This window comes from Chelonia mydas, chromosome 13 (assembly GCF_015237465.2).
Source record: "Chelonia mydas isolate rCheMyd1 chromosome 13, rCheMyd1.pri.v2, whole genome shotgun sequence".
NCBI classification, from domain to species: domain Eukaryota; kingdom Metazoa; phylum Chordata; order Testudines; family Cheloniidae; genus Chelonia; species Chelonia mydas.
In genome coordinates this window covers 27,894,570-27,914,892 of record NC_051253.2, presented here as the reverse complement: position 1 = coordinate 27,914,892, position 20,323 = coordinate 27,894,570, and the positions used below count along the sequence as shown (strand labels likewise).

The following is a 20,323-nucleotide window of genomic DNA, read 5'->3' as shown; positions in this document are numbered from 1 at the left end:
ATTCACATAAATCTAACAGTGATTGTCCCCAAATGTCTGACTCTGCAGCCACATTCATATCTGGTATTCAATTAATATTAATATCTGACAATTCCAAGATGTGGATTTATCTCATGCCTAATATTTATTGCAGAGGTTTATTTGCACCAATCGCCAAATGTCACCCTATTCACAGACAATGGAGTTTTAAATCCTGCTTCACGTCCTTGTACCTAGGACAGTATAGTACTTACTCTGAATGATGCCTGTCAATTCCACTGAACAGCTCCCACAGCTCCTCTGAGCTTAAAATCCCATCCGCAAAATAGTTCTTAAACTCTTCAAATGACAGCTTGCCATCATCTGCGTGTAAATAAAAGGAGAGGAAGAATTATACAGCTGCAAAGAGAAGTGAATCCAGCCATGTAAAGTCTATACAAGAAGCGTGGGCTGACTGGGAGTGTTCTGTATGGTCATAGACATTTCAGTGGAATCACATTCCATCAAAAGACACAGCGCTGTCAAAACAAATACTTGATGAAATCAAGTCGATTTCCCCAGTATTTTGTTTTGGAAGAGAAGCAAGGAAAAAGAGCCCCGACACTGTCAAAACGTCGCAGCGACATTTGGGGAAGGAAATATTTCGATTTTGCATTTTGAAAGAACTTTTCGTTTCCCGTTTGTTTACGTTATAATACAAACACATTTTTAAAGTTGAATTGTGTCACAACAAAACTTCTGAAGTGAACTGAAACAAAAATTGCGTGTGTGGGGGGGAACTTTTCCTTCCTAGTGTTTCAAAATGTTCAGTTATCACCATACACTAAACCCCCCAACCCAAATGAGACCAAAGTATTCAGCCCCCAGTTCTCTCTCCAATTCAGAATGAAGTCAGATTTTGCAATCTCCGAATCCTTCACCAAGCAGAACTTCTGTTCTTTGCACAGCTCTAATAATAAATAATAAATAATAATAATAATAATAATAATAATTAATAACAACACTTAGTCCTTCTATAGCGTGTTCCAGGCGAGGCCCTCAAAGCACACTGCAAGCACACATTAATTAAGCCTCACAAAATGCCTGCAGTTCAGTATTATAACCCCATTTTAAGAAAGGAAAATCTAAGGATCAAATCCCTGACACTGAGATCTGCTGGGCTACTGACAGTCTCCCAAAGGAAGCTGCTGAAGTCCCATCACTGGGGGCATTTCAAACTAAGCTTGACAGCAAACTAGTGAAGATTTTCAAAAGGGCCTGGTGATTACGCATGTCTGTCTTTAGCAGTCCAATGCAAGGTGCCTTAAAGGGGCCTGCTTTTCAGAGGACAAGGGCTCAGCATATCCGTTGTCTCACAGTGGGTTCCTAAGAACTGAGATTCCCCAAATCACTTGCCACAGCTGAAAATCTGGGGCTAACCAAACCAAAGGGAATAACCCAGCTCAGAAAGAAAAACTGGGAGGAGTTATCAGGCCTTTGGCCTCTGAATTCTATGCCTTGATTCCCCTCTCACTCATACCTCAGTGCCAAAGCAGCCAGCGGGGTTATACCTGTGTAACGCTGGTGTAAACGAGTGGCAATTCAGATGAAGAAATAGAGATATGGAAGTTACCATGAGTCAGTGGAAGTGCCAGGAACAGAACCCCGGGTGTCCTGATCCCCAGACCCCTGCTCTACCTACAAGTGGTCACATCTTGAGGGAGCCAGCATATTATTATCCAAACTGGCGTTTAAGAAGGATGCCAGGGCTAACGCCCAACTCTTGCAAAAAGTGACATGGGACGCATCAGGCACACAAGTGACTGTTATCCTCTGCCTTGCTGGATAACAGTGGAGAAGAGTAAAATACGGTTCTCCCCCTTCTATGCCAGCAAACGCAGCAATCAGATGCTGCTTGGCAAGTGATCAGAGGGGGGGAGGGGTCACCTTCCCTGCAGCAGGTCACTTGCCAGGATTGTCTGGGTAGATCTCACTTAATCATCTCCCTGCCACTGCAGGGGCCATGGGCACTGGGGCACCTCCGCCCCTCCTGTTCTCTGCCTGGGGCACAGAACAGTCCAGTCTCCTGTGGGTATCATTTACTTTGGTCTCATTTTGGTTGTTGGGTTTAGTGCATAGGTGCTGCGTACTGTTGGTGATCCATGATATACAGGAGGTCAGACTGGATGGTCTAGTGGTCCCTTCTGGCCTTAAACTCAATGACTATTAGCCAGTACAGGAGGGCTTGCTAGAAGAGTGGATTACTCCTCTCAAACTGTGTTTTCATCCATGGGTCTAGCACAATATTTCAAGGCCAATTTTTTTCTGTCAGGCACATTTACTGCAGGGTCTAGAACTAGGGAAAACGAGGGATGGGCACAGCTGTCAACCCTGGGCCCTGTGGGACTGACAAGCACTTCACTGGAAAGGGACCTGTTGGTCCAAAAGGCTAACCAGGTAGCTGTGTGGCTGTGGTCTGAATGTATGAGTTCTTCCAGCGGCAAAGAGTCCTGGGGCACCTTATAGACTAACAGACGTGCTGGAGCATAAGCTTTCGTGGGTGAATACCCACTTCTTGCATCTGAAGAAGTGGGTATTCACCCACGAAAGCTTATGCTCCAGTACGTCTGTTAGTCTATAAGGTGCCCCAGGACTCTTTGCCGCTTTCACAGATCCAGACTAACACGGCCACCCCTCTGATCCTGGAGTTCTTCCAGTAGCAGCTGAGTCATACGGTGGACCCAGTCCCACTGAAGTCCCGTAACAGCCAAAGTCAATGCACTGCTGGATGCAGAACTCTTCTTTCTCCCCTGTTGTCTGCCGTCAGTCTTCCAGGTGCTGGCGAGTGTAGGGAGGAACTAGATCTGGCACAAGTGAGCTGAGGATGAGGCCCATAATGTGCATGTGTTAAAGTGTGCTGTGATTTCATTTTCTAGCCATGGCCAATTGGAGGCCAGACACCAGCTCTGGGCTACATGGGGGTCTGTTCTTGCTTTGCTTTCAGCGTGGGCCAGGAGGATGCAACAACAGCCAAATTCAAATGAAACCAGAAACAGCATCATCAAATGAACGTCAGGTTACAGGGAAAGAGCAAAGGCCTGGCCTGGTATAGAGGTCAGCATGGATAATGGAAACAGCACAGGTATGGGTGCTGCAGACGGGTTAGCACTGATTGTCAGGTTACAGACAGGGGTTAGCCATCTCTCCTATTCCTCTGTTGCAACAAACCCAGATGCCTAGCGCTCTAGGTATAGCACAGGGCTCACGAGCTGGGACAGTTTTAATGAGAGATTGCACAAAGTTCTGTGTGCGATTGGAAGGGCCTGAATTACAAAACATCAGGAGAGCCAGGGTGCCCTGAAAATGTGATCACATTCATGTGCACCTGGAATATGAAGGGCATTATAGACAGAACCATACGAATTCTGCTCGTTTGGTTTCTCAGCCCAAAAGCACCTTATTTCATTTTAAATCTGCAGAAGGGAAGCTGTTTTTGGTGGCAGTTGATTATTTGCTGGGTTCACACAATTAGTAAATTGCGGTTGCCCTGTGTTATTCTGGAGAAGTTCTATAAATACATCGCTACCCACACAAAAGGCAGTCAGACAGGGACCCTCATACAGCTGGGGCACAAACCAACCACAGATAAGAGGGCTAGAAAGAAACTTCCTCTAGGAGCAAGTTATTCTGTTATCCAGGAGGAGGGGCTATTGCATGGACAGCTCTCAAAGACATCTATGGAGCAGGTGGGCCACTGGTCTAATCTGGACGGGCAATTCTTGTGCTCCATTTCTTTATCTCCCTAAAGGCTTTCCCAGAGGCAGCAGGGGAAGGAGGATGAGAAGGTTCAGAGCTCTTTTCCTCACAGCCGGTGAGCTGTTTTTCTTTTCTTTGTCACTTTATTGGCAGACACCTCCATAGGGAAAGAACTAAATCTACTTTCCTACAGACAGCTTGGGAACAAGAACAGGATACCGTGTCCTGAGTACTCACCGTTCTTGTCAGCTCGTCGAAAAACCTGAAAAGAAAAACACAGAACGTGTTGTAACAACACTGGGGATAGAGGGTATCGTCTTTTCATTCCTGAGTGAGACAGAAAAGCACCAAGCCCTGCTGCAGAGCAAATCAGGACACTCAATTTGCAGACCCCTAATGAGGTGCTAATCTACCCAAATTACTAGGGGTACGGCTACACAGCAGTGGCAAGGGCTCTGGCTCAGGCTAGCCACCTGAGTATGTGCCGGGGGCTGGCCAGGATTGTGGTGGCTAGCTCAAGCCACAGCCCATGCCACTGCAGCCACACTGCTATTTTTAGAACACCAGCTGGAGCAGGGCTAGCATGTGTCTGCCTGTCCACATGGGGAAGCAGCTTCCCTGCTGCTGTGTAGACACATCCTTGGAGTGTTAATTACCACTGTGGGATGGGTTTGCTCAGAGGAGATTTTCCTTTGCAAACTATTCAAGCTGTTTCTTTCCTCCAATCTACAGAGCCCTGAAGATGCCTGTCTATGATTTAGCAAACTCCAGCATGTGCACAGAGCATTTTTTTATTCCTCTGCTTGCTTTAGAGAAGCGAGCATGGAGGGATCCAAACTAGAAAGGACCAGATTGCAGCATGTGGCCTGCAACCTGCAACAAGCATGTGACCATGGTTGTTACTTAAAGACTTCAGTGTTTCAGCTCCTTTAAACAAAATAATTACCATGACGCCTAGCTCGTATAGAGGGTTTTTCCCCCAGTTGATCTGAAAGTGTTTTACAGAGGAAGTCAGTATCATTGTGCCCATTTTACAGAGGGGGAAACTGAGGCACAGAGCAGTGATTCATCCATGGTAACTCAGCCAGCGGTGGAGCCAGTAATAGAACCCAGGTCTATTGAGGCCCATTCTGGTCCAGTGCACTCTCCACCAGGCCACACTTCCTTGAAAAGACAACAGCATTAAGCACTTAGTGCAGCACCTCCCGCATTTCACCCATCAGAAAAATCCCTGAGTAACAGCACTAAGGAAATGGGACTTCCCTTCCCTAGATGATCTTCCTTACCAGCAGCCCGTCCAGCAGCAAAACTCCTCCCCCTCTGGTGAGGGCAGAGCAGTAGCTGATTCTGTGCCCACTACAACATGCACGTAAGAGTCATCCTGGGTATGATGAAGGAGCTGGCTACAGAAAGTCAGTTTTCTGGCTAAAATAATTCTGGATAATGGGGTAATCTGTTCCTTTGTTTCACATCTGATACAATTTGTACTGATTTCTTTGGAGGCTGATGAAAGAAAATGGATAATACTAGGCAGGAGGTGGAGAAGAAATTATCACTTGCTTTGACCTGCCACCCACACACCTCAAAAGCAGATGAGCTGAGCTACTGTTAAGGGGATCTCCCTCCCCGCTTCATTCCTCTGGTATTGGTTGGTAATCAGTATACACTTGGCTGACTTCAGATGAATTGAGGAGTATCCTGTTCATTTGTAAGTCACGCCAAAGATGCTGCAGCAGTGTTATAATGTGCCGGGCTGTGAGGGCCCAGAGCTGTATTGTGTTAGGGAGGTTATATCTGATCAAAGCTTGTGTGACTTTTAGTCACATTATAATGAAAACGTAAAAAAGGGAAATAACCTTACATTGAGAGGCAGTCACTTCACAGGCTGTGCGCCTCGGTAACAAAATAGTGTTAGAAGTCCTGCCCAAACGGAACAGACCTATGATCCATTCCATGTGATAGCCCACCTTGGGCCATACACAACAGATCAATGGCCCATTCTGTCAGCTAGCCCACTGTGGGGTATACACAACAGATCAATGGCCCATTCTATCTGCTGGCCAGCCTTGGGCTACACCAGAGCAGACCAAGAACCCATTCCATTGGCTAGCCCACCTTGGGACATACACAACAGATCAATGGCCCATTCTGTCAGCTAGCCCACTGTGGGGTATACACAACAGATCAATGGCCCATTCTATCTGCTGGCCAGCCTTGGGCTACACCAGAGCAGACCAAGAACCCATTCCGTTGGCTATCCCACGTTGGGCCATACCAGAGCAGACCAAGAACCCATTCCATTGGCTAGCCCATCTTGGGACATACACAACAGATCAATGACTCATTCCATCAGCTAGCCCACCTTGAGCCACACCAGACCAGACCAAGAACCCATTCTGTCAGCTATCCCACCTTGGGCCACACCAAGGCAGACCAATGGTCTATCGAATCCACTACTCTGTGTCCATCGGTGGTCAGTTCCTGGTGCTCCAGAGGAAGATGTAAAGCCCCCATAGCTCCCTCAGTTGGGCAATACCAGCCACGGGGGGAATCATTTACCACGTGCGATCTAACTAATCATCCCCACCACCACTTCCTGCAGCACAATCCCTGGGTGTCTCCTAGCCCTGCCCTCCTCATCTGATGGAACCCCATTACAAGGGGGCTGCTAGTCTGGAGCTAGTCAAAGACAACTGAAAGTCAAAGGTGGGGAGACTAAAATCTGTAGATTTGTCCTGGAGGTTACTGAAGCCTCACAAAATACTCTCAAGCAAAACAGAGAGCAGGGAGGCAAGGTATAAAAACAGTGTGGTTAACTGGTGAAACCGAACAGCGATCAGTCTGAAAATGGAAATCCAGCTTCAGTGCAGCCAGTAGAAAGAAGCATAAACTAGACTGGAAGTTCCTTGTGGCAGGGAACATCTTTTTATTCAGTGCGTGCACAGACCTAGCACAATGGGGTCCTGGTCGAGGCTGGGCCTGCGAGGTGCTACCACAGTCCAAATAACTAGCGATGGACTGGGGACTCTCGTGGCTTTATGGTAAGTGTGAGTTGGGGGGGTGTGCCCGCAACTGTGTGTGTCGTGCTGGGAGAATTGTGTTGATTTGTGCACAGTCTTGTGTTGTGCTATGAGATTCGTGCTGATTTGTGCAGGTGAAAATCAGGGGTGTGTGACATGAGGGACGATGTGTTTGTGGTATTGTGTGCTGGTTGTGTTGTTGTGTAGGTGGTTTTGAGGAACTGTGGCAGCTCGCCCATCTGTGCAGTCTCTCAGACAACCAGTGAAGCTGTGGTGTAAGAGCGGTGATGGCCTTACCTCTGATACCATCATGGTCTAGGACTCTTGGCGTGGCAGAGACACATGCCCTGATGTTGCAGGGGTATAATGTGTAAAGTCAAAATGGCTGAGAACTTAAAATTGGACAGTAGCAGGCCACGAAACCCAGGGATGGGGGAACCCGGTGATACTCGGACCGAAAAGAGCTCTCAGCCATGCTGGCAATTGCTACCACCACTTCACGCTGACTCCGACATTCCAAGCTTCGGAGCGACGCACAGTGAGAAGCCCGAATCTCATTGTAGAGACAATAATAATACGGAACAATGGTAGGTGCAAAGTCAAAGGGAAAGCAGGAACCGTGCGAAGAGGGAAGTTGAAATAAGTTTTCAAAAGCACCCAAGCGATTTCACTGCACAAGTCACGTTGAAAATCAGAAGGTCTCCTGCTTCTCGTCACTAAGGTGCTTTTGCAAATCTCACCCTCTGATATAAAAACAAATAGCAAGAGACCCATCAAGTACCTCAGAAACAGGAGGTCTGTGAAAGAATCAGGGGTTCGGCTGGGCCAACATGCGGTGAAAGAAGCAAATAAGGTTGCTTCAGAGTAGATAAAAGATTTCTTTGCCTTGCTTTTTCCCACCCAGGACGTTGGGAGTATTCCTACCCCAGACCTACTTGTTTCTGGTAGTTGATAGAGACAGAGGAGGTGGTGCTGAAAGGAACTGATACACTGAAGAGCAGCATATCCCCAGGAATGGATAGTATCATCCATGAGCTCAGACAGTACACAAGAATAAGCAGCTGAGCTGCTAACAAAAATGTAGAAACACAGAACGGCAGGGCTGACAGGGACCTCGGGAGGTCGTCTAGTCCAGCCCCCGGTGCTGAGGCAGGACCAAATAAACTCAGAGCTCCCCTGACAGGTGATTGTCCAACCTGTTCTTAAAAACCTCCAGTGATGGGGATTCCACAACCTCCCTAGGCAGCCTTAACTATCCTTATAGTTAGAAAGTTCTTCCTATTATCTAACCTAATTCTCCCTTGCTGCAGATTAAGCCCATTACTTCTTGTCCTACTGTCAGTGTACACAGAGAACAACTGATCCCTGTCAGCCCTGCAGTTCTGTGTTTCTAGTCCTTTAAAATCGCCCAGGCCACTGGGCAATTGCCCCTTTTGCCCCCTGTTGGTGGGCCTGTATAGAACCTCTTCTCATTGCTTTTTATGTCCCTTACTAGGTATAACTCATTTTGTGCCTTTGCCTTTCTCATTTTGTCCCTGTAAGGGACCAGGGCATGGGCAGTCTGGCCTAGCAGTCAAAGCTGGGCTGAGGTCTTCCCACCAGGAGTTGGAGGAATCACAAGAACCAGGGTCAGAGTCAGGCCAGGGTCAGAGTCCAGAGGTAGTACCAGGCTGGAATCTGGAGGCAAAAGTCAGAGTCACAGTCCAGAGATCAGGACACCAAACAAAGTCTGGCATTGCAGCGGGCCAAAGATGCACAGCCATCTTCCTGGGCCAACCCCTGGGATTAAATAGAGCCCTTGGCCAATCAGAGGGCCGCAGGGCACTGTCACTCCGAGTCTCTTGGGCCGTACTTCCTGCATCAGCTACTATCCACACTGCTCCTTAGTCGGACAGCTCCATGGCTTCCTGGTAGCACTGTCGGAACATCAGCAAGCCAGACTTTGCAGATGGGGGGTCTAGTCCCTAGATCATTACAGTCCCTACTGGTGCTATTCCTTCTGTACTCATCTTTAGCAATTTGTCTATGTTTCTACTGCCTGTAGGATTTCATTTTTGATTGTTAGGCTCCTGATGCAGCCACAGTGGCCTCTTACTATTCTTCCTACCTTTCCTTCACACTGGGATGGTTTACTATTGCACCTACTATTGTCTCTTTGAGAAACTGCCAGCTCTCCTGAACTCCTTTTTCCCTTAGATTTTCTTTGAGAACATCAAAACAGCCATAATGGGTCAGAACAATGGTTCATCTACCCCAGTATCCTGTCTTCTGATGGTGGCCAATGCCACTACATGCACTGCTTCGTGGCACTGCTTCGTGGCTAGATAGCCATCTGTCTTGGATGGTTTAGATACATCTTGGCAGGGGGTTGGAGTAGAGGACCCCTGAAGTCCCTTCTGACTCTATTATTCTATGATTCTAGGTGCTTCAGAGGGAATGAACAGATCAGGCAATTATTGAGTGATCCATCCCATCATCCATTCCCTGCTTCTGGCAATCAGAGGCTAGGGACATGCATGGGGTTGTGTCCCTGACCATCTCGGCTAATAGCCATTGAAGGAACTCTCTTCCATGAACTTATCTCATTTTTTTTTTAACCCCATTTTAGTTTAGGCTTTCACAACATCCCCTCATAGGCGCCGACTCTGGGGGTGCTCCAGTGCTGGAGCACCCACAGGGAAAAATTGGTGGGTGCTCTGCACCCACCGGCAGCCAAGCTCCCGGCCCCGCCCCACCGCCTCAGCTCAGCTCACCTCCACCTCCGTCTCCTCCCAGTGCTTGCCACCGCAAAACAGCTGTTTCACAGTGTAACAAGCTATGGGAGGAAGGTGGGAGGAGCAGGAACGCGGCGCACTCAGGGGAAGAGGCAGGGAAGAGGCAGGGCTGGGGCGGGGATTTGGGGAAGGAGTCCAATGGGGCAGGGAGGGGGCGGGGACTTTGGGGAAGGGGTTGGAATGGGGGCAGGGCAGGGGTGGAGTGGGGGCAGAGCCGGGGGGGGGCGAGCACCCACCAGCGCCAGGAGAAGTTGGCATCTATACATCCCCTGGCAAAGAGTTCCACAGGTTAACTGTGTGTTAGGTCAAGTAGTACTTCCTTCTGTTTGTCTTAAGTCTGCTGCTTATTAATTTCATTGGGTGACCCTTGGTTCTTGTGTTACGGGAAGAGGTAAAACACACTTTGTTATTCATGTTCTCCATACAATTCATGATTTTATAGACCTCTGTCGTATCCCCCATTAGTCGTCTCTTTTCCAAGCTGAAAAGTCCCCGTCTTTTTAATCTCTCTTCATACAAAAGCTGTTCCATATCCTTAGTCATTTTTGTTGCCCTTACCTGGACCTTTTCCAATTCTAATATATCTTTTTAAGATGGGGTGATCAGAACTGCACGCAGCATTCAAGGTGTGGCCGGAGCCTGGATTTATATAGTGGCATTATGGGTTTTTTTCCTCTTTCATCTCTTTTATTCCCATCCATCAGCTCAACAGCAACGACTGGGCCAAATGAAATCTTTCCACCACGTTCTATCTTGTACCAGCTTCACAGTTTCATTCTTGTTTAAACCTTTTGGTTCCATGTCATTCTTCACCAGGTCTATCCAACACATCCTCGGTTTTCCTCTGTTTCTAGTTCCTTGCACTCTGGCATGTATTGCCCCAGATGGTCCATTCCTGACATGTGTCCAAACCTTCTCAGCCTCTTTCTTGAATCTTCTGCAGAGTTTGTTACAATTTGCTTTTCCGATGTCTATTATTGGTCTACCCGACTTCTTGTTAAAACCAGGTACTGTATCAGAAGATTGGAGGCCAGCAAGTATTGTCCCTATGTTCTAAAAGGTCTCTAGGAATGAACCTGGGAACTAGAGGCCAGTTATGAGTAGGAAGTGTGCTGGTCCTTTTCATACCCATCATTATCTCTGTTGTTTGCATCCGTGCATGAACTAGGCCCTCTGCATCTGAACGCCCAGATTTTGTGGCGGTAACTCAAGTACCAGACAGAACATTTAGACGTCACAAGCCAAATTCTTTGCTGGCATAAATGGGTGAAGAACTCCCCTGGATGCAGAATTTAGCCCTTTGAAATGTTTTTTTCACTTCTCTACATTCCCCTTCTTTTGGGGCAAGCACTGAGTTACTGTGAGTTTCCTGCTTCCGTATGCATTCCTGCCCTCTATACTAACGTCCTGTAGGAACCTCTGCAGCTTCTCCCCTAAGAAGCCCTTTGTCCTGTAGCCGGGGAGAGGGATTTTATTATGCTGGTCACACTCCCAAAGCCCTGGCTTTTACCCACTCCTCATCATGCTTCCCCATTAGTGAGTGTGCAGAGCCTCAGCAGAAGGATGCAGTCTGCAGCAGAACACACACCTCTCCTCCCCATCTTGTGCTGCCTCAGGGATATAAACTAGCCCAGATCCTGCCAGTGTTAGGTAATAGGTACCTGGGGGATACAGGCTTTGAGTCAGGCCAGGCTGTTCTGCTCTGTGCTCTCTCAGAGCCCATTAGGACTGGCTGATGCACTTTGGAGCTTTCCAGCCTACCACTCAATAAGGAAACCTGCATTTTCCTCCACTGGGGATTTCTCTCGATTTTAGAGCAAAGCCCCACCCAGGTGGGGGACGGAGGGGCTCTCTCCACTTTGCTTTCTTGCGTGTTGATCTTTTCTGATTTTGCATTCATGGTCTCAGGGACAATAGAATCACAAAGGCAACATGCAAATGCAAGGGCCAGTCCCATGTGTCCCTGGGCATGGAACTCACACTGATGTTTATGGGAGCTCTGGGCACAGATGGCTTGCAGGACTGGGTGCACATTCGGGTGAGCAAAGAAGGCACCACCTTGTTCTGCACCTATTGAGTTCCCAGGGTGAAGGCCCCTCCCTCAGCATAAGGGGAGGAGCTACTGAGCCAAGAACTCAAATGAATCTGGGGGACAACAAATGATAAACCAGGGACAGGAGTGACGGTTACAGGTTCAAAATCAGGGATCCTGAGGGGGATACTGAGCAGAGTCTGCAGTGCCCACTGCTCCTCAAAGGTGTCTAGGGAGCCAGCAAACACAGGGGCACTGGAACAATGTGTACGGTGGGGGTTCTGAGAGCCATTGAACCAAAGTGTAAACCCTGGATATGATGGAAACCACTTCAAGCCAAGAGGTGCTGCAGCACCCCCAGCACCCCTAGTTCCAGCACCTATGAGTGGACGCGGCCCAGAGGAACTCTGCCCGGATACGTGAACCAAGGGAGGAATGGAAATAGTCCCACAGTCACAGAACACCTCCCTGTCCAGCATCCTCCTCCTGGTTTTATAGACGGCCACCTTGGCCAGCACCAGGAGGAGGATGACGAGTGGGGCCACAGATGGAGTAAGCATAGATCAGGAGGTGCAGGGAAAACTGCAACCAGAACCTGAGGAGAAGGGTCTCCCTGACGCCACAGAAGGGGCGTGTGTCAGGGAGGGGTGTGAACCGTGCCAGATACACGCCCGTGCTCACGGCTTCATGAAGGAGCAGCCAGCTGATATCCCCGGTGGGCCATGGGACCAGGGTGGAATACAGACTGGCCTACCAGGGTTCCTCACCCTCCATAGGTGGTAGAAGGTCCCACCACTTGGTGTCCTGGCCAGATACAAGGGTGAGGAAATGGAACGTGTGGTGCACAAAGGTGTACATCTGTTCCCCAGGCACGATTCAGAAACGAGCTGGCTGCATGACTGCGTGCAAGTAATGCAAGGGGAATCATGGGGGCTCGTGGCAAGGGGCCTATAACAAGGTCTGGAGGGCCAGGGGTGGGCAGGGAGCACCCTCCTGCAGGACCCACTCAAGGGAGGCCCAAGAGGTGGGCGGTAAGGCTGCCCTCACCTCCTGGAGTAGGTGCCAGGGAGTATGAGGGATGGCGAGCCCCGTGCACTTACAGAGCACCAGGGGATCCACCCAGTCCCCCAAATCGTAGTCCAGAAGGTCTCCAATTCGGGTGGTTCCTGCCAGGACCACCCTCCGACGCACCGAGGGGGACTCCGCCACCTGCACACCGAGCTGGGGGTTGTGTAGCAGGGGCTCTGTGAGGAGATCTGCCCCCTCAGCAGCCATCATGGACCTCTTCGCCGAGATCAGCTTCCAGGTCCAGAGGAGGTCCTGGTAGAAGACCAGCAGCTCAGAGAGGTCTCACAGAAGACCCCCCGGATGAAGAAAAAAGAGCTGCCCATCATATCAGAGCCCTCGGAGGTGGCAGAGGAAGGCGTATGCCAACATGCTCCATGCCGGACTACCTGCAAAACAAAGGGGTCTCTGCAGGGCCTGGAGACGGAAGACATGGACCTGGCTGCAAAGGCTGAGCAGGCCCTGTCCCCGCTCCTCCACGGGAAGACTCGAAACCCCTGCAGAGACCCAGTGCAGTCCTGGCCCAAAGAACTCCAGAGCTAACCTCTGAAGCCAGGCCAGGATCCCCGGGGCTGGGCTCAAGGTGTTGAGCCAGTGCCGGAGCATGGGCAGAACCAGCCGGTTGAGCACCAGCACCCTCCCACCTTGTTCTGCAGGCACCCCAGCTGGGCAGCGTAGGTGCCTGGATTGGGGGGTGGAGGCACGCCTACGTGCTTCAGTGACTCTGCAGGGGGCCCCTTTCCCCGAGTTAGTCCCACATCTACGCCTCAGGAGAGGGCCTAAGAGTGCTGTGCTGCAGGAGGTCCCGTCATGCCGATGGCACAGAATGGCCACTCGAAACTTGTGTTGGTAATGCAGCGTGGTGGCTCTTGTCACAGAAGTGGGGTGTCGGCTGCCGTGTCCCGGGCACGGTCCAGTGTAGGTAATCACAGTCTGCCTGTGTTAAACTCCCCCTGTCATTTGACTTGGACACAATATTCTTCTTGCCTTCCAAGCTTAAGCTGCTCGGCTATGTTGCTTTTTGATGTAAAACATTTAGCACACTCCAGCCCAGGGGAGCTGCAATGCAGTGAGTGGCAAAGCAATCCCAATCAGGTTCCCCGGAGAGCCTTTGATATGGATGATAGAACTGTGAGTAACAATTCATTCCTATTTTAAATCAGATGCACTGGGCAGGTGAAGTGAGCTCTCGCTCCAAACCAAACCGAAAGCCACAAACTGATCAGCATCAGCCTGAAAACAAGTTTCATTTAAGACCAAATACAACAGAAAAACCCTCTGAACTTCCGCAGTGCCGGCTTGTACAGCCCCCCAAATCTTCCAGTTAGTCTCCAGCCGCAGACACAAGCACTCGGCTGTATGTGAAGGAGCCAGGCATACTAAAGTGTCGCCTCCAGAGTCTGCACTGGCTTCCAGCTCGTCTGCTGTGGGCCGAGGGATCGTTCCGCTTGTTCCCTCCAGGTCTCTGGGCCAGTGGGGATGCACCTGCTGTTGGTTGTGGTCTGCAGTGCCCTCTGCTGTGAGGGCAGATGAGGTACAGCCTCGTTCACTGTACAGGCTGGGGAGAGTTGAATTACCTGGAAGCAATGTTGTCTAGTGGCTAGAGCACCAGCCTTGTACTCAGGATAGCTGGGTTCTCCTCCTAGCTCTGCTGCTGGGTCACCTTGAGCAAATCACATCCCTTTGTAATGCCTCAGTTTCCCAATCTATAAAATGGCAATGATGGCATTACGCCCCTTTGCAGAGCACTTTGAGATCGACTGAAGGAAAGTGCTACTATTCTGCGCAGTAAGAATAGTACTGTTTTAATGAATCTTCTGAATGAATTATTATTTATTAGTAATAGTCAATATGTACCTTGTGATAGAGCCCAAAATACCAGGTGGGATCAGGGCCCCATTGTGCTGGGTGCTGCACACCCAGAGGACTAAGTCAGTCCCTACCCCGGAGGACCCAGGATCTAGAGGATGTGAGAGTCTGGGGGCAGCATGCAGGACAGTCTCATCGCGGGGGGGGGGGCGCTGAGGTCAGAAATTCAGACCAGCCGGTCGAGCAATGGCTAAAGCTGCCGCTCTCGGCCCTTTCCTCGCCATCCCCCAGCTCAGAGCTATTTTGCAGCCATGCCGATGTCTGTGATTAAGGAATGAGCAAAAAGCTTTGGCACATCTCCCGGAGTTCACTGTGCTCATTCCTGTGTGCTAGGAAAGCCAGAACTACAGGAGACTTTCCCTGCACAACCTGCGTTACTGAAGCTGAGCTGTGTGAGAGTCAATAAAAGGGAGGTTTTTAATGCTGGGAGTCATGGATTGAAGGGGGACCAAGAGGACAGCACAAATGCAGCTAACAAACTTCACAGCCACGTTTGATCTTTTCAAAGCATCTCCTCTTTTCGGGCTAACACCTCTGATCCATCCGCTCTGGGGAGCTCTCGGTTTGGCCTCAGCCGCTCTGAGGTGCATAGCCGGGGGGTGGAACCTTGGCCACTGTGGATCCTGTCCACATGCAGCGATTAAAGAGGGGTGCGGGGACTTGTGGCCCACAACCCATTTCCCTCCCTGAGTAAATGTTTGGGCTTTATTTATGGCAGTCACAAAGGACACAACAGAAGCCTGTTCTCTGGAGTCAAAGCAAACTCTCCCCTGGATGCCAAAGCCGCAGAGTGGGAGCAGTCTGCACCCAGCCACTGCTATATCTTGCATTTGCAGCTTCCATTCTGCTGAGCTCAGCCCATGGAGTTATTACACACACACACATACGTTTAATTACACATGCATTTCAGGAGCAAGGCTCTGTGCCTTCCCACGCCAGCTATGCTAACCCATTTGTGCTAATCAACAAGCATTACCGGGCATCTCTCTGAGCATTAGCTCCTCACTCACGCCCCTTCTTGGTTGAGATGCCAGCGGTTTGCCACTGCTGGTACAGCACTGAGCAGAATGGGGAAATTTACCCCTGTGCAGGGGGACAGTAGCACGTGGACCATGCCCCATTTAACCCTCCTGCACTCACAGCCCCCTCCCATTCCCACCTTCTCCCTGAGCTCCCCACCCAGCCCCAAACATCCCCAGCCTCTCCCTGAGCTCCCTGCCCAGCCCCCCACATTCCCAGACTCTTCCTGAGCTCCTCTCCCAGCCCCCCAGATTCCCATCCTCTCCCTGAGCTCCCCACCCAGCCCCCCACATTGACAGCCTCTTCCAAAGCTCCCCATCCAGCCCCCCACATTCCCAGCCTCTCCCAGAGCTCCCCACCCAGCCCCCCATATTCCCAGCCTCTAGCAGAGCTCCCCACCCAGCCCCCAAATCCTGGCCTCCCCCAGAGTGCATCCTGCAATCCAGGCTGCTCCGCATGCTCCCTGCCTACCCCACCCCAAATCCCATCCTCTCCCAGACCGCCCCTGAAATCCCAGCATCATGTGGAAGAAGCTGTGAGGGAGGCTTGTCTGCTGTGGTCCAAGGGATCGTTCTGCTTGTTCCCTCCAGGTCCCAATGGGGATGCACCCCTGGGCCAGGCGTTCAGACTGCTCTAACCACCGTCAGTACCGGATCCAGCTTTACACCCGTCCACTGCCTCTCCCACACCACCTCCAGCTTGTGCTCTCCTCAACCCTCTTCCTCCGCACAAAGGGGAACAAAGTGGCTCTTTAAACGCCCTGTTCCCCCACCTGCCCCTTGTCTCCCCCCACTGCTCTCCACCCCCTACAGGGAGAGCTCCCACAAGACTCCAGGGGAGAGCTCCCACAAGACTCCAGAGGAGCCCTCCACGCCCCCCAGGGAAGCGCTCAGCTCTCCCTTTGCGGTGGCCCAGTGGTTTACCTCACCTGTTGTCCAGTGCACACCTCACAGGGGAGTTAACCCATGAGCTCTGGGCACAGGTTGCTTTCCTGGGGGGTGGGAAACCCCGGCTCAAACCCCTGCTCTGGCACGGACCCTCAATGGATTCTTTCAATTCACGGAACATGCAAAACAAATTTCAGAACTGGATTCGCCCCAAACCGAATTTGGTTTTTACAAAACTGCCGCCAATCCCAAAAATCAGTGATTGGCCCAGTGCTCGTGATGCTGCTCGGCAAGTGCGGGCCAGCACTGCCACAGGACAGCTTCTGGCTATCATTACCTGGGAAAGGCCCTTCCTGCCATGAGAACCTGGCAGCATCTGCCCCACATCAGCTGGTTTTTCCCCCTCTCATTTCTCTCTTGCTGATTTTTTTTAATGCTGAACTCCCTCCTCCACCTCTTTCCCATGGGTGCACCTGAGTAACTGCCAAGACAACTGTACCCAGTCTGGTGGCATCACCTAACAAACTGCTGGCATCACCGTACCAGTTGCTCTTTGTCCTTTGTATTCACAGCCTGCTGCCCTCTTATTAAACAGACATTGGCTTGGCGACTGCCTTCTCTTCTGGTTTGCATCCCTTCAGGGAGTGAGACTAGGCTAGGAGCCTGACTGTGTGCAAAGAGCCAGGGATCGCAGAGATGCATCCTGATCACACTGCAGACTGTTCTGTGTCTACAGCCCTTTGATATGAGAAGGATCCTCACGGGAAAAAAGCCTTAGAATGGAACAGGCATCAAATAGAGAAGCCTTTCTATAGACATTTCTCTAGAAGCCTGTGAAATGGCTCTAAAACCCTACAGAACTCAGTAGAGAATGAAATCCTCTCCATGGGTCTCTATTAACCACCCCGTAGAATTCCAGAGCAGGGGTAGATGTCTCTCCTCAATTCTGTAAGGTGATGCAGAATAGCTATAGAAAATTGAAACCTTTCTCCAAGTGGTTTGATTCGTCCTCCAGAAGGGGAATGGGGCCTACTGGTTACATGAGAGGACTGGGTGCTAGGACTCCTGGGCTCTGCAACTGACTCACTGTGAGATCCGGACCAAGTCACCTCATCTTTCTGTGGTTCCGTTTCTCTGTCTGTCAAGCACAACTGGTAAACCCTTTGTACAGCACCTCCCAGGGTGCTACGGTGAAGTTTGCAGGGTGCCTGGAGACACTCCCAGTGTACAAGAGCTGTATGTGCAAAGCCTTATTAACTAGAGCTAGATCTGAGCCCTAACAAGCTCTAAGCGGGAAGGCTGGTCTTGTGGTTAGGATACCAGCCTACAACTTAGTTCAATTCCTGGCTGTGCTACTGACCCTCTCTGTGTTCTTGGGCTCGTCACTTAATCGCTCTGCGCCTCAGTTTCCCCATTCTGTAAAGCAAGGATGTACTTCCCTATCACAGGGGTGCCGTGATGATAAACTCATTCATGTTTGCGGGGCGCTCGGACCCTGTGGCGCGGGAGATACAAGAGTCCCCAGACAGATAACTGCACCTGAACTTAGGGGAAGGTCAAGTCCAGATCCAAATGCTCTAACTGGTCCATCACTCTACAACGAGTCAAACCTCCCCCCGGGATCCAAGCACCGCAAGACTTGATCTGTCTGGTTCAGGCCCATCTCTTTTATTAACCTGTTCTCAGCACCTATTTGATTACAGGTATATGTATCAGTTCTCTTTCAGCCACGAACCAGACCAGTTTCCCATCACCACCACCACGGCCCCTGGAACTCACCCCAGTGCCTCCTGTGCCTAGGAAGCCTTGAAATGCGATCTAAGTGATGCATGTCCGTTGTGCAGACCCTGAGCATTGGGGTGCAAGTCACTTTGGAAGCAGGGAGGCTCTCCCATAATCTTGCTGTTGTATTTACAATGATCCTGTCCTGCTCAGAACAGCTGCCAGGAGTGAGGGGAGGAAGGAAGGAGTTTGCCTTTGGTGGAGCTACAAGGTCTCCTGCTTTGTACAGCAGATTTTGAATTCACATCACGCCAGAAACCATCTATGAGTTTAGGGCTAATCTGTGAGTAACTGAGTCCCTAGAGAGCCCTGAGCAGGATTCAGAGCTCAGAGGCAAGTGCCTATTTCCAATCTCCATATACTCCACGGGTATAAAATGGCACAGCTCCATTAAAGTCAATGGAGCAATGCCAATCTACACCAGCTGCGAATACAGCCCCTCCCTTTAAATCCATCCATCGGTGCTAACCTGGGGGATGATACAACAACAGGCGGACGAACCTCTTTTGCCTGTTTCCCCTTCTTTATCACTTCCCAAAAAGAAAAATCAAGCAACAGCTTAAGAACCTCCGGAGACAGCGATCCCGAGGCCTCTCGGAATGTTACATGGGGCCTATGCTTGCTAGGCATTCAACCCATGTATTGGTCAATAAAAACAATCAAATGCTGTCTCTCCTCGCTACCTGTCTGACAGCTGATAATTCTGTTAGAGTGCAGGCTGGGTGTGAGAAACAAACCCAGCCCCCCATGTGAAGCATGAGGCTTTCCTTGCTGTGAGCCACTGCAGGGATGAAATCCGACAGGTGAAATGATAACCTGCCATCCTATCGCAGCTAGATTCCTTGAGAACAAAGCACACTAATAATAGGAACCCTAATTAATGCTGTCTTGATGTCTTCAAATGGCCTAGAGAATGGCAATCGCAATCCTCTACACGCAGCCCAAATTAGCCCCTGGCTAGGCAGTTAGCAAGTGGGTTTTTTCCATTTTGTAAGGTTCTATTTTAAGTGCTGTGGGCGGGAACGGGTTGTTAAAGGAAGTTATTTTTTTAAATTAAATTCCTGAAGCTGGTATATTTTTCCCCTTTAAAAATAATTGTTTGGTTCGAATACTCAGTCTTTTTCACCAGTAGGGGCCAAATCCTGCTGCCTTTCCTCATGCAAGGTGGTGCCCTCACTTCATGTATGAGTGAGAGAGGCTCACCTGAGTAAGACTTGCAGGAGTGGGCCCTAGCGGAGACCGAGTGAAAGACCTGGTGCTATGGGAGCTGCACTTCGTTTGCAGGGCTCGTAATGACCTCAGCTCCTGGACTCTGAGTAATGTCACATATGACACACAACACGGTGGGAAGCACTACTGGGCTGCTGTTTGCCCGACTGTAGAATGGGTATAAGAGGTCATGTGACATGTCAAAGGTCACACAGCGCGTCAGGGGAAGAGCAGGACTAGAGCCCCAACACCCTGACTTATCGCATGGCTGTACAAACCCAATGGCTCACCATAGTGGCTCTGGATCAGTGTTTCCCATCATCAGTCTGTTATGTCCCAGCCAGAGGCAGATTAAGGGTTCGTGAGGCCCTGGGCCAGAGCAAGTGGGGACCCCCTCCCAACTCCTTCCACCTGCAGTTCTGCCCCCGTTCTGCCCCTTCTGCCTGTGGCCCCACCCACAACCCCACCCCATTCTTCCCATTCCCCCGTAGCCCCGCCTGTTCCATCCACGGTCCGCCCCATTGCACCCCCCTCCCCCACTGTAGCCCCCACAACCCGTTTGCTCCTTTCTCTCCCCCGCCCCTGCGGCCCTAAGACTGGAGAAGCTCTGTGCCCCGACCATGGCCCTGGGCCCGCAGCGTGGAGTGAGAGCTCCCGAGGCCATGACAGGGAGCCAGAACTCATCCAGTCCCCTGCACCTGGGATCCGTGTGCTGGGGTTTGCCGTGCCTACCCGTGATTGAAAATTACAATCCCCAAAGCAGCTCCCCATTCTGAGACCTCCCCGTGTGCTTCATTGATTCTCTCCCCAGGCACTTTAATTCTCCTGTGTTTAACCCACAGCACACAATCATCCACAACGTGACCCCTATTCATCTGGGGGAGAGCCCCAGCTTGCTCTTCCTCCTTCCCTCTTTGTACGGCCCAGGTGCTTTCCCTTAAGCCTAAGTGG

General features: G+C 50.6%; 1 protein-coding gene across 3 annotated transcripts in view; it reads right to left on the bottom strand.

Annotated features, from left to right (window-relative positions):
• The window catches only part of NECAB3 (N-terminal EF-hand calcium binding protein 3), a 109,662-nt gene that overhangs the window by 76,566 nt on the left and 12,773 nt on the right, over positions 1 to 20,323 (bottom strand). For 2 of the 3 annotated variants that reach the window (XR_006285341.1, XM_037877249.2), the window contains exons 2-3: positions 3,952 to 3,976; positions 234 to 342 (exon numbers count right to left, since the gene is read on the bottom strand). Coding sequence is in view for 2 of the 3 variants with exons in the window: in XM_037877249.2 (XP_037733177.1) it covers positions 234 to 342; positions 3,952 to 3,976 (134 nt within the window). In the remaining variant the exon portion in view is untranslated. Of the gene's footprint in view, positions 1 to 233; positions 343 to 3,951; positions 3,977 to 4,660; positions 4,931 to 20,323 lie in introns of those variants that run through there. The other variant, XM_043526765.1, reaches the window with a different exon arrangement.